The 14,011-nt window shown below is 49.2% G+C and overlaps 1 protein-coding gene across 4 annotated transcripts in view; it reads left to right on the forward strand.

Moving 5' to 3' along the window:
- The window catches only part of Nipped-A (Transcription-associated protein Nipped-A), a 170,124-nt gene that overhangs the window by 72,584 nt on the left and 83,529 nt on the right, over positions 1-14,011 (forward strand). For all 4 annotated transcript variants that reach the window (XM_089546329.1, XM_089546330.1, XM_089546331.1 and 1 more), the window contains 4 exons: positions 3,856-4,007; positions 4,615-4,715; positions 5,324-5,523; positions 11,981-12,273. In XM_089546329.1, the coding sequence (XP_089402455.1) occupies positions 3,856-4,007; positions 4,615-4,715; positions 5,324-5,523; positions 11,981-12,273 (746 nt within the window). The remainder of the gene's footprint in view (positions 1-3,855; positions 4,008-4,614; positions 4,716-5,323; positions 5,524-11,980; positions 12,274-14,011) is intronic.

A 14,011-nucleotide genomic window follows, 5' to 3' on the forward strand; every position in this document is an offset into this window, starting at 1 on the left:
TTTTAATCCCTCGGATATTGCCTAACTAGGAGCGATCAGTTACTCATGAACATGGGAGCATACCCTTCCCTAAGTGGCCAGCGAGCTGTTGTGATGTCACATGCCATTCCCGGGAAGGGGGTGCGGTGTTGAGCAGGAGGGCCTTCTCCCCCAGTCCCTGTGTTGGGCACGCGACACATTGTGACGAACGGGGCACGCTTGTATCCCACAAGTTGACACAGTGTCTTGGCCACAAAAATTCCGAAATTAGGTTTTTGATCTGGCGCTGATCTCACAGTGTGAGAGCTGCAATATTGATTTTTCTCCTGGTTTAGCATGTTTCTGTGAGCTTTTATGGAGCATTTTCGGGCTGTTTGCCGTTTACCTTGCAATCTTTGGGATGTGTTGCGGGAAAGTGAAAAGCCTGTGTAAAGGATTTGTCTCTGATGGTGTGGTGGCCACTCGAAACCATCAACGTTCTTACACTAGATATATCGAACAGTGCAGTGCATGGTCCACAAAACAATCTGTGCTGCTGATAGTAAGCATAGTCGAAACTGCCGATGTTGCATGCATGCATGCTGCGAGTGGGGTGGCTTTTTTCGAACCCTGTTAGTCTTGGTAATGACTAAATGCGTAGTTCTGTTGCAGATGTTAGAACACAGAGCAAAGATTGTAGTGCCGGCGGCATTGCTTACAGCAATGCTGGTGGGCGGCCCGTGTTGTTGCATGAATTATCCATTATGGTATGGAGGTATGGTCGGACACAATGATCCTTTCAGAAATGGTCCGTTGAGTTGTTGCGGCAGACTGCAAATCTTGCAAACAAATTATCTCAGATGCTCGCTGTTGTTTCAACTTTGCACAGCACATGGCTTGGGGGAAAAAACAAGCAACAAAGGCCGCTGGGGAGTGACTGGGGAGGAAAGAATGGATGAGCCTATGTGTGATTGCGTTGGTAATGGCATAGCTGCAGTGTCTGTCGTGTCTTGGACGATGCCGTCATCCGTGATACTTTAGTGGTGCAGGCGATGTCTTGCTTCTTAGACCTCTCACTACTACCTACCATATTTACTCGCATAATACACACACTTTCTTCCCTGAAATTAAGGCTTGAAAACAGGGGGTGTGCAAATTACGCAGATATTTCGGGGAACATGTCCTAAAAGAACTACAAAGGTCGTTAGGCGCTGTGTATACTGTATATTGCCATATATAAGTTGACCCCGCAACTTGCACCCCCTCACTGCCCAAAATACCCATTGAATGGACGACTTTGTTCTCGCCTCGCACATTCTGCATTGGGTGACACTGGGGGCATGCACTGCGGAGTGCTAAAGCAAAATTGGCTCAAGGGATGTTCACGGCGTGATGTGTGGCAGCGTTATACATTTTGGTACCGGTGACATGACGCATGGCTCAGTAGTGTGTAGCGTGCAGTGTGAGAATGCAGGCTAGTATTATTGCTTCTAAGTGGAACATGGGATAAGATGAAATTCACTGCAGTCGAACCCACTTGTAACGAACCTGATGGTAGTGTTGAATTGCGTTCGTTGTATTAGAGGTTCGTAGTAAGGGGACTTCTCATTTAACAGCCAGAAATACGAACTTTGACGAAATTGGCGTTTGTTTCTTAGAAAAGTTTGCTATGCAGGTTAGCTTCTTTGAAGTATAAGCTCTGCAGGGCGGTCACACACGTTTCTCTCCAAGGCGAAGCCGCATGCTGCTTTAAAAATTGCAGTTAAAGCATTCACGGCAGGTGGCAGGCCGGCGTCTTTATTATTAGATTCTTGCTCGTATTTCGTGTAAAATGGCTTTGTCAGTCTATCGCTTTGTAATGTCAGCATCTTGTTCCGCACCCCACAAAGCCACCCAGGCGAAATCTTGTCCGGCCATCTGTGCACCAACAATGCGTTGTTACAATGCATCATCATCATCACCATCAGCATGACTATGCTCTCATATCTCACCAATCAACCCTGTCCTGTGCCAGCTGTGGCCACCCTATTCCCGGAAATCCACATGTGTTCACGCGGATGTTCAACTTTGTCTTCAGTCACCTCTTGGCCCATAATGCGTGCTTTACGGAAGCAATTTCCGATGCACTCCACCGTAAGTTTTATCCACATGGCCTTAATCATTTCCACGGAGGTGAACGAAGATATCCGAACCTGCATGGTGCCACCTGTTGTGTCAGTTGCTATCAGCATTGTTCTAAGTTGCACGAATGCTGGGACATCTTGATTGCATGAGTGACACCTGTGTCAAGGCGACTGAATCTTGCACTTTTCATTTGGTGGTGAGAAGAGCATTGTCACCACAGTCAGCGAAGGCAACACGTGGTTCGTCTCATAAAATTGTCTAGAATGTGCAGGAGCTCCTATTCTTTTCACCATGTCATGGGTGAATTGAACAAGCTGCTCAGTGAGAAAATTGTTTATTGCCCTTGCAAAACTTATGCCTTGCCTTGTAGCATGCTCCCCGGATAACAACAAAAGGTGACGTATTATGCAGGCCTTTGTGTTCGGCCTGTAGCATACGAAAGTGAACCTCTCAAAGCATCACAGTTTGGTAGGCTAGCCGATGACAAAGGAGAGCCTCCGGTGGCAGCCATTGATCCTCGTGCGCAGACACACATTAACGCAAAAGTTTGCGTTAATGTGTATCTACGCAGATGTGGCCTTTCAAGGTGTTCATTTTTGACGGAACATTTTGGCAAAACTGTGCCGCTTTGTCAGCAGTGTCTCACCTTTCCTGTTGAAATTTTTAGTCCCCGCATTCATTTCAAGGGCGGGTTCCATGGGAGCTCGAAGACTTTCTTCAAACTCCACGCTTTCCGAATGCGTAGGATTTTTTACTGCGGGGCCAAACTTCCAGCGCCTCTCCATTCACTCTAACCGAGTTATGCCGTCATCGTTGCTTGTTGAATATGAGATGCAGACCCATTGCTCAAAATATTTTTATGGTGCCATCACCCTCGTTCGTAATAAGTGAGTGTTTGTTATAACTGTGGCCATTATAAGTTGGTTCAACTGTATTTTTATTCAAGGCGATTTTTCCTAAGCAAATTGATTTTTTTTTAAGTTCACGTATACCGTATTTACTCGCATAGTAGGCGCACTCGCATAATAGGCGCACCCCTATCACAAAAAAATCAAATTTTTTTATTTCCGCACATAATAGGTGCACCCCGAACTTGGCACTGTGATCAATACTGTATTTACATGATTGCAAGCCGATGCCTCGCCGCCCCCCACCCCCAAATCTTTATTTTAACAAAGTTTTTGCTGAACTGACTACTAGTCCTCACTAGTGCTGCTGCCGTCGCAGCTGCCGCGGACCCACAGCACGTACAGCGACATTGCGTGGAACAGCCGCACACGGTTTTCAGGGATGCTTACTTTAAACATCTGTTTGGAAAGCTTGAGGCCTTGGCGTATGCATTTCGAAGGCTATTCCTGCGTGGGTCGTGGAAAGTTTCGATGCGGCCCCTACACGGATTTTTTAAAAATATTTTCTTCGGGAAAACGGGGTGCGGCCCGTACACGAGTGCGTTTATGCGGTATGTTCAATTTTGCGAGTCGAAAAATTTCCGGAGATTTTACCCCGCGTAATAGGCGCACCCCGAACTTTGAGCCGGATTTTCTGGAAAAAAAGTGCGCCTATTATGCTAGTAAATACGGTATTTCCGACTAGAAATATTTTTGGGTCCCCGTGGGTGCAAAAAAATTGGTCGGTAACTGTATGATTGCACAAGAGGCGTTGTGCGGACATAGCTAATGTGCTTTGTTGTCTAAGCCTCCTCTTTTTCTTCCTTTCTTTTTCTTATCTGCAATTCCAATATCGGCACTGTTGGTCCTTTCTGTCCTGCATCAGATCATCGAAACAGCATTCAACGCACTCAAGCAGAGTGGCATTGATTCATTCTACCGGCGGCAGTGCTGGGAGATCATCCGTGGCTTCCTGGTGGCCAATCTTCAGCTGGACGATGATCGCCACGCCATGCTGCAGCTCTTCTCGCATCCCAGGTGAGGGGCACGCTACTGCACATAAAGATTTGACAGGTCTTGGGAGGGGCTTAATCATCCCTTGTATTTTTTTTTTACTTGTTTTTACGGGAAGTCGCCGTTGACATGTGTTAATAAAGTGGCACGGTTCGAAGAATTGGATAAAACAGTGCAACAGAAGACGAGACAAGATAAGGACAAACAACAGCGCTGTTGTTTGTTTGTCCTTATCTTGTCTCATCTTCCGTTGCGATGTTTTATCCAATTCTTCAAACATGTACCAACCAGCCCGTATTTCGCCTCTTCTGGAACAGCTCAGCTGTGGTGCTATTTGAAGTTAGATGGCAGAAGCTGGTGAAGGTAAACAAGCCAAGCTCTATTTTTTTTCTCTAAACATCTTTTTTTTTCATAAAAGCAGATTCGGAAAACGAGCCTGTGACAAATATCGTTTATTGTGCTGCCATGTTCCTCCTTTTCACCAGTGCTTCAGCTGAATAGCCTGCACTAGTCTGGCCATTTTCTTAACTTCGGTTTGCCACTGAGCGTAGCTAGCAAAGTGTCGAGGCATGCTTATTCCAAAAAACAGCTTGAGGTGCTCTGAGTGATGCTCGGCTTTCTCCCCTTCCAGCTTTGGCACGGGCGAGATTGCACCCGTCCAGACCTGCCCGTACAAGTGTCCAGATGTGGAGACACGAAAGGTGCACCAGATGGCTCTGACAGGCATGTTCGGTGAGTGGTGTTCTGTCTCCTTCTCCTTTGGATGGACGCGCTTTGCAGAAAACTTGTGCCATTTGGTTGCTGCCCGCATGTTGGGTGCACAAAGGTGAGCACACTTGTTAGAGTGCTTGAGTGGTGTCCGGCGGAGCAAGTGAAGTGAAATTTTAACGCAGCTTCTTTTACTAGGGGCGTGGCTATTGTGCCTGCATGGTTTGTACGTCTCTCTGGCTGCTGCAAGTACTATCGGTGAAACTCAGTACCACCGCTACAATTTCACTTCCTTTACTTCTCTAGCTGTAGACAAGTGTGCTCGCCTTGGTACATTGTGCTGCAGTGCAGCCAGAAACGCTTGTGTACGGTATACGGTCACTGTCTGATGTTTTGGACTTTTCAGAGGCTGCAGTAATATCCAAAAAATCAGGCAGTCCAAAAAATCAAGTTCACTTGAACTGGGAGTGTTTGGGATCAGTTTTTTTCATTTTTTGCAAACAAAGTTCCTGGCTGTTGTCTGCTTATTTACTCGGGATGCGACCATGTCGCTTCATCTTGAAGCAGTTGGTGTGTTGGGAGGAAGCTTCAGCCTCTTGGAGAAAATTGAGAATAGATGCCTTCTCGTGCAGCGGCGGCGGCCATCAAGGAGCTGCACAGCCAGGTGCTGCCCTTCCTGGTGTCCCTGGTGCACCACTACACCCTGGTGGCCGTGGCCCAGCAGGCGGGGCCCCTGCGCCAGACGCGGCCCCCCACTCAGGGCATGGACCCCGCTGTGCTGGTGGACGCCGTGGCCTCCATCATGGCCCACGAGGAGAAAGAACTCTGCAAGGTGGGCCCCCCCCTCTCTTCCTCTGCGCACGCCCTTGCGCAGTCAGGTCCACTGGGGCAGACCCTCATCACCTGCGCACCGAGGCAGCTCCGCATAACCTGTTTCTAAAACTGTTTCTAAGTGTACAGTAGTCCCTCATTATAATGAAATGCTTCACTCGAAATATCGCTTTATTCGAAATTTCTTCCGGTCCCGATCCAAACGCATGCATTTTAAGCCGCATTACTCGAAGTGCACGAAGAGCTTGACCCGCTTAGAGCGAAGTGGCGAGCGTAGGCATCGCCGCCGTGGCAGCAACCCTTTGCACATGGAGTGTCAAATTAATACCGCCGACGAATTAGACTCATGCAGGCATAGAACAGGCCACAAAAGTACCACACCCACGATCGATGACCTGCCTAGTAACGGGCACCAAGAGAGTGCCGAGTGTCCCCTGTTCAGCGGGACCAAATTCCATCTTGGTCGGAAGCGCATTCCTGGTGTTCCCCGTGACAGAATCCGAGTTTTCCTCGCGCTTTGCGATGCCAGAAAACCGCAGTGTTTTGGATGCGGAAAAGTGGCCGGTCATGCTCGATTCGCGCCATTCGACTAGACAAACGGTCTAAATGCATGGAAAGAAAAGCGAGCGCGATTCACCGCGGCGCGAAGTTGCGAACGCGCCGCAGCGTCCGATCGCAGCTCGCCGCCTGTGTCCAACCTGCTAGATGTCAACGACGGGCCGCTCGCGCCAAATGCAACGACGGGAAGTGGGAGCCAATGCGAGCGCGGAGGGCGGCAGCGTCATGATGACGTAGGGCCGCTCCTTTGAGCCGGGCCGGCCTGCCCAAGGCCGGTCTCGACGCGCTCGATCGCGCGCGTCGAGACTGGCCGTGGCCTGCCAGCCTTGACGCCGGCTGCTGGCGTCTGCTAGCTCCGTTGCTGAAGGCGTCGCGGAAATCTAACGTATCTTTTATTATGGGACTAGTTGACAGTAAAGGGGTGCCGAGTGTAGCGCCTTTGAGTGCTGTCCAGTACCGAAGCGCTAACAGCTGCGGTGTCGATGCGAAACCGGCTAGGCTTAGCGGCGACCAGGGCAGTCAGGGACAAGCGCGCAGTTTGTCAACCGGCGTTCCTGCAGGCGGCGTCGTTGCCGAAAGCTCCACTCTTACACAGGCATGCTGTCGTTGCTCGAATCTAGGAGGCAGACTTTATGGTAGCATAGCTGCTTTGTATTTTCTTGTGCGAACGTGAAGCCGAGCCTGCCAGCCTCTCGATCAGCCTGGATCCTGTCTGGATCACAAAAATGAGCTAAAGCTTGTTCTTGCTATAGATAATAAACTCTGGTATAAGAAATTTGAAAACTGTATCATCTGTGAGGATCGCTGACCAATACTGAGTTGCTGGTAGAAGTAATGAATGTGCTACGAGCAAATTTTGTAGCAAAAGCTATATTGGCCACGAACTTGCGATTGCGCTGTGGCAGTGCTTCGAGGAGGCACGGAGACCGACGTTGAGCCATTGCCTAGCAACTGCCGCAGCTGAGGGACGCCGCGCGGCGTCATCCACCAGCTTCCTCGCAGTTGTGGCGCAATTAAATCTCGACTGTTTTAGCTTTTTCGAGCGGTCGCTTATATCGAATTATCGCTTATAACGAATTTTTTCGCCGTCCCGCTGACTTCGTTATAACGAGGGATTACTGTATCTTCATTTAGCTAACACATGCCGGTTTTTACTTCATATATCGAATGCGATTTGCCTTAAGGGGGGACACGGCTCTTTGCGGCCGGAAATTTGGTCAAAAAATCGCATTTTCAATCTTTTCATTTTCGCTATCCTGAGGTGATTGCGCAGCTATCTACAAATTTTCGTTGAAAAATACCGCCTAATTCATGAGTTATAGCGTTCCAAAGATGTGAAACCGCGCGCGCAGCCCTTTAAATTGAGGTCTAATCGCACCGAACTTTGACTGCCCGCAGTTCGAAAAATACGCGCTCCGCCGGCGCCATTTTGGTTTCATTGGAAAGGTCTCGATTCAGGCTATTTCCATATTCCGGTTGGCAACTATGAGCAAGCCCAAGCAGCGGCAAACAAAGAAACAAAATTGGGCAAAACGCGCTCTGCTATTGGTTCTCAAAATCACGTGACCAAAATGGCGACTTTTGGTTGGTTGACGGCGTCGACCGTTTGCAGCCTGGCGCCATTTTGTGTGGGTCGGGCAGTCCCACTGTCACGGCGAAGTGAGGTTTGTCGGGCGCTAAGTGCGAAATATTTCAATTTACGCAAGTCTTAGTCTAAAAGCACTAAAAGATATTGATCCCAAGCGCGCTGGGAACGCTGTATCGTTGCATCCTTGTGTCTACATTCAGCAGCCACGCTCCACGGCGGTCCGATAACGCTGTAAGCAGCGATGCTTAGCGAGGATTGAATGCTCATCCTGAGGGAGCGAAAGGTATAGATACGCTGCAGGGTCGTCCCGTTATCTACAATCAGCGATTGTAGATAACGGCGATCACTCCACGGCGAGGAGTGATCAGGGCGATTCCTGCCGCCTACAGACAGCGTAATCGTGACTGTGCAGATGAAAAAGCGATACCTAAGCAGCTTCCGTTGACAGCCAGCAACAGCGCGATAGATAGAGCTCTCTGATAAACCTGATGACACGGCGCCAGCGGCGGCCGCATGCGAAACGGCAACCCGCAAAGCGCGGAATGGGAAACCTTGACGAAATAAATTTGCTTCTTAATGTTTTGAGGGGCAAGATCAGCAAAGAGCACGCATCGTTTGTTAGGGGCTGACTGCAATCACAGCGCCGTTGTGAGGTAGAATCGCGCGCTGCAGCTTGGGGGAGGTCACAGCGCAAAGGCACTCCTCCAAACAATGCCATCTATTTGCCGGCAATTTGTTTGTTGCAACCGCACTTATGTCGACGGGGAATGGTGCTTTTATATCAGAAACCAGCCAGAACTCACTTCAGTGATTTCTAGTTACCCTTAGTGCCACAAAAATATGCCAAAAACTTTTTATTCGATTTCTCAAAACTGAAATTTTGGCATGCACAGAATTTTGGAGGAGCGATATCTCCAATTCTATATTAGCTATTACTACAATTCTTTTTCTGCTAGAAAGATAAATGCACAGGTTGTGCAATAAGGCTAAATTTAAACTACTGCTTCCTCAGGAAAATTTTGGAAATAAATCGTTTGTCTCAGTAGTGAAAATGAGCTTTTTCTCTGTAATGTTCGACCAGCTGTAACTTTCGTCCAAGTCGTCCTAGAATGCTCATTTATGCCTTATTGCACTCGTTGGTGATTCTAGATCATTTATACACACACAAGGTCTTATGTTAATTAACCAAACCTCCTCCAAACAAAAGACATATTTTTCATGATAAATACAAAACTTACTGCTGCAGGGGGAAACTGTTTGCAGTTTTAGAATCAGCACATGAAAATGTACAAACAGTGAAAATTTGGTGTAAATCTGTCCATAAATAAAAAAAATAGTTCTAAGAGGGGTGTCCCCCCTTAAGAACTCAACAGTGCAAGCAGTGCCTGCTTGGATGAGAGACAGCAGGCTTCATTGCACTACACAGGCGGCTGGTGTTGGTGAAGCAAGAGCTCACGCCTTTGTCTCGCGTCCCCCCTTAAGCACCACGGTGGAGGTTGATAGACGGGTGGCTGGCATGTGTTCGTGCCGACAGTGCCCTGGAAGCAGCGACGGTGACGGCTATAGACTTACAACAGTGTCTCCTCAAAGAACTCATGTAGGCAATGCTTACAGTAAGCATCTTGTGTGCACGTCAGCTGTCATGGAGGTGGTGAAAACGGCGATTCTTTTAGCCCTCGCGCGCCATTTTTCTTGCGACGCGGCTGTAATGCAGGGAGATGTTTGTCATGCCATTGCTGCCTGCACGTTGTTGGTGCTGTGCAGGGGAGTCAACCTAACTGGTACTTGACTTTTTGCGGCAACCGGAATTGTCACAAGCACCTTCGGCACAGTGCTTGAGCTTCGGAAAAGAGTTTGCCTCGCTCTCTAGAAAGGGTTGCCTGAGTTGTCGTCCCTTCAATGATTCCCGTCAATTTGTGTGAAAGCGAAATTTATTTTTGGGAACCTGGGAAATTGTTGGCTCCTTTTAAGACAAAAACTGCACGACAGCAGCGATGTCTATTAATTCATGCACGCTATTGGGTGGGGCGGAAGCGGAACTGCTGCACAGTGGTAAGGTTCTTCGTGGCTTCTTTCAGTGTGCAAAACGGTAGCGCCGGAGCTTGTTTGCGTGTGGCATTGCATGTGAGGGGGCTTCACCGCACAAACGGCGAATAGCACGTGACGAACACGGAGTTTCGGTGTGCTGGAAGAACGGGAATACCACACGGGTGAAAGTGAGGGAAGTGCGCCTTGGCGCTGGAGTGGCAAGACAAGACGCCTTCGAAAAACAAACAAAAAATGATCAGCAACTATGCAGTCGTTCCTAGTGGTGTATGGTTTGGCTGGCTTACTGGCATGCACAGCCGATAGCCGCCGGCGACGACTGGCGATAAAGCTCCGAAAACGAAACTATGCGATAGGACTCTTTCCTGGCCTATCGATGGGAACCTGCCGACCGTCAACATGCCTGCCTTTGTGTGCAGATCAGGGGGGCGTGATAGAAAAATGTAATGTGCAATTCAGGCCTGTGCACGAACATCTGTGTGATTGCCTGTCGAGCGCGTTATATCTTGGCGTGGTGAATTGACTGACGTGAACCCTGCAGCATCCAGATAAACGTGCTTCTGAGGTCATAGACTTGCACGGGCGCTTGGTGGGACTCCGGTTGGCCCTATAAACGAGGCTTTACTGGAGCAGCGCTGCCCCTCGTAAGTTTTCGGTTTTGGAGTGGTGGGTGGTTTCTGACCCGGCACTGGTTTTTTGATGATGACAGTAGTGATGCGTGTCTCGGAAACTGACTTCAGTTTCATTCCTGGCATGTTTTCAGTCCGAATGAACGAGTGTGTGGTGACATTGACTTACAGTGGAACCTCGATTATACGACGTTCAGGGGACCGCGCGAAACCGTCGTATAATCCGGGTGTCGTATAATCGAAAATCAAAGAATGCGGCCAGTGGCGCTCGGCCTTGCGCCGAAAAACTGTTGACCGGCTTCAAGCCCGCGGCAAGTACGCCAATCAGATTAAAAAAGACAAAACCCAGCATTTGTTTGAAACAGATTTGCAAAAAAATCTTTATTACCGTTTAAAAAAAATCGGTAATTTTTTTTTTTGCACCTTTGCCCAACCTCGGCGCATCAACTTTCTTTCAAGGGCTGCCACGTCCGGCAGTAGGTCGCCAACATCGTCGCGCGCGCAAGCAAAGCGCCGGATGTTGTCGACGCTCTGCAACACGTCCGCGTAACTAGGAATGGGAGCGCAAACCTCTGCATCGTTGTCCACTTCCTCTTCGTCGGAAGTTTTATCGTGGGGCACAAGCATCCATTACTTCCATTACAAAAAGCGCCGTGGACGCCGCTGTCCTCGCTTGGGCGAGCGCGGCCTCGCCCGCTTATCTGTTTTTTCATCAGCGTCGGCTCCTGCGGACGCATCTGTTGCTGCGACCAACGCGCGTCTTATCTTTTCTCTTTATCTTTCCTCTGATCTTTTAACTCTCCTCGGCAGCGGTGGTGGCTTGGCTCACGCCAGTAGGCGGTCCCGTGCGCTTTCCTTTTCATCCTTCTCTCAGTCGCAACAACAATAGGCAGGCCGCGCCTCCTTGGGACTCCGACTGCACAGGCTCGACGAAAAAGAGAGCAAGTGCACTTGGCGGCCTCGGCAACGCTGTCTTCCACGCAAAAACGGGGGTGCTTAGATTCGCATGCAAAGTTTTTTTTTTTTTTTTCAGAAAATAGGGGGGGTGCTTAGAATCGCGAAAATACGGCACATCCCGGCCTGCGTTTGCTGACGGCCTTTTTTGACGGACGGTACGAGCCAGCCGTCGTACGAAGCGGGGTCCTTCTAAAATTTGCGTCGTATAACCGAGGTTTTTAATGCATTGTCTTTATGGGGGTTTTGCCGGGACCGCACAAATTCGTCGTAAAATGCGGGTCGTCGCATGACCGGGGGACGTATAATCGAGGTTCCACTGTATGTACATTTTAGACAGGAAGGAGCAGGGAGGCCGAATTTTCCGAATTTTTAAATTAACAGGGGCTAAATTAATTAGGTTTGATTGTAGTAGATTTGTCATCGTAGCATACTCAGAACTCTATAAGGCAGTCGTCAGTCGGGATAATGGCAGGCATAGTTGGGTCCATATTGCATTTAGCTGTGTCTAACACCGTATTGGTGTACGTTATTGCCCTGTGGCATTACAGAGGTGAGCATTGTTGTCTGTTTTGTTTCGCTGGTAGCATGAACTGCCCGAAGTGCACCATGCTGTGAATTTATTGTGGTGAAGTGTTGGCCAGTGCTCGGCCCTGAATCCTCGCCCCCCATCTGCCTGGCAGGTGGGACAGCTGGCGCTCCTGCTCATCACGGAGAACTCGGCGACGGTGCTGACGTCGCGGGAGCGTGCCTGTCAGCTGCCCTTTTTGGAGTACCTGGCCGACCGGCTGTGCTCGCTCTGCTACGACCGGGCGTGGTATGCAAAGTCTGGCGGCTGCTTCGCCATCAAGTGCCTGGTCGAGCGGATGCCCCTGCGCTGGGTGCTGGCCCACCAGTATGTCTTCCTCAAGGCGCTCTTCTTCATCATGATGGACCTCACGGGGGAGGTCTCCAATGGGGCCGTCGACATGGCCAAGTGTGTACTCTACCCTCTTGTCTCCTCCTTTCCTTGAATATTTGTCTATTGGTATCTGTAGGACAACGCAGCGAGCTATGGAAAGAAAAATGATAGGTGTAACGTTAAGAGATCAGAAGCGGGCGGATTAGATGAGGGAACAGACGCGGGTTAATGCCATCCTAGCCAAAATCAAGAGAAAGAAATGGGCTTGGGCAGGGCATGTAATGCAAAGGCAAGACAACCGCTGCTGCTTAAGGTAACGGAGTGGATTCCAAGAGAAGGAAAGCGTAGCAGGGGGCGGCAGAAAGTTAGGTGGGCAGATGAGATTAAGAAGTTTGCAGGACTACAGCGGCCACAACTGGCAAAGGACAGGGTTAATTAGAGACACATCGGAGAGGCCTTTGCCCTGCAGTGGGTGTAGTCAGGATGATGATGATGATCTGTGACAGTCAGGGCTGGGAGGCCTCAACACAATGTGTTGAGGCTAAGCCATCTCTTGTCTAGCCTAGGTGGCCACTAGACGTTGATGGTCTGTGGGGCTAGGCTAGGCTAGCTGTGAAGCTTGAATGCTTTTTGAGAATTTGACAATACAATCTTTCCCGGTTATATTGAACTCGAAGGGGATCACGAAATAGTTTGATAGTTCGATATATAAAGAATGGCAGTAGATAAGCTCATCTGCTACCTAGAAGCAAGCATATGCGGCGCTCTCTTTTGTGGCGCACTTCTTGCAGTGACGGGCTGTCGTTCTGTCTGCGCACCACTTGCTAGGTCTCACAGGCCTAGCCCGCTTCACATTGAAGCCGCAGCAGACTGGGCTTTGTAACTAGCCCTTTTTGACCATATGAGGTCTAATCCCATTACCAGTATGTATTAAATAGGCAGTCGAGAGTTGCACAAAATCTCGTCTGGTTGAGGACAATTGTAATCGTGATGATAGGTATGTGGGCTTCACTAGTGGCCTATGTCAATAAAGCCAGTGGGCCAAGTCAAGCCGAACGGACGGCTCTTACAAGGACAAATGCTGTCCTCAAGTTGCGCACTGTGTCATGGATGCCGTTGCTTGTTATGCTGAGAGCATGGGAAATTGATACGGCACCATGGAGGGTCCTGCTCTTATGAGGAAATGCACGTGAAGGTACATGAAAAATGGTCTACACAAATTGCACTGTGCTTCCTTTAGGGTGTGGAAGGTGCACGCGAAATAGTATGTTCAGCTTCTGCTTAGTTAGTTAGTGCTGAAGCGTACAAGTTGAAGTCGTAGTCTGTACACTGTGAGGTCTGCATGGAGCCCAGGGTGTGATGAGAGCAAGATGCTGCAGAGGAGCTCCCGTGTGTCCGCCTTGTCTCTCAGGGTGCCCGGTTGAGCTCCTGTGACGGTCTGTCAGCTGATAAGATCTGACCCCTGGGCCCCGGGGCATGCCTTGCACGCTCGTTGCTTGCTGGCAGTTCAGCTATACCTAAGGTCCCTAACTTTCTGCGGTAGAAAATTTTAAATTCTGAAAAATGAGAACAAGGAATCGGAAATTCTGCGGGAGACATCAGAATGTTTTAGAATGCACCTCGCATTATTTTCGGAATCAAAGTATGAATATAATGTGATTTTTTTTTTTTTGAGCTTTTCAAGGTAGGTAGCTATAAAAGTGATCTTTGCCGTACGGCTTCAAAGTGGGTAGGAGAAGCCAGCTTTGTAATGACCTTGGGGCAAAGCGCGCGATATGCAGCTACAAAGGAGAGAAGGTGGCTGTGGATGAGG

The sequence above is a fragment of the Amblyomma mixtum genome, chromosome 5 (assembly GCF_055824585.1).
Source record: "Amblyomma mixtum isolate Tamu chromosome 5, ASM5582458v1, whole genome shotgun sequence".
NCBI classification, from domain to species: Eukaryota; Metazoa; Arthropoda; class Arachnida; order Ixodida; family Ixodidae; genus Amblyomma; species Amblyomma mixtum.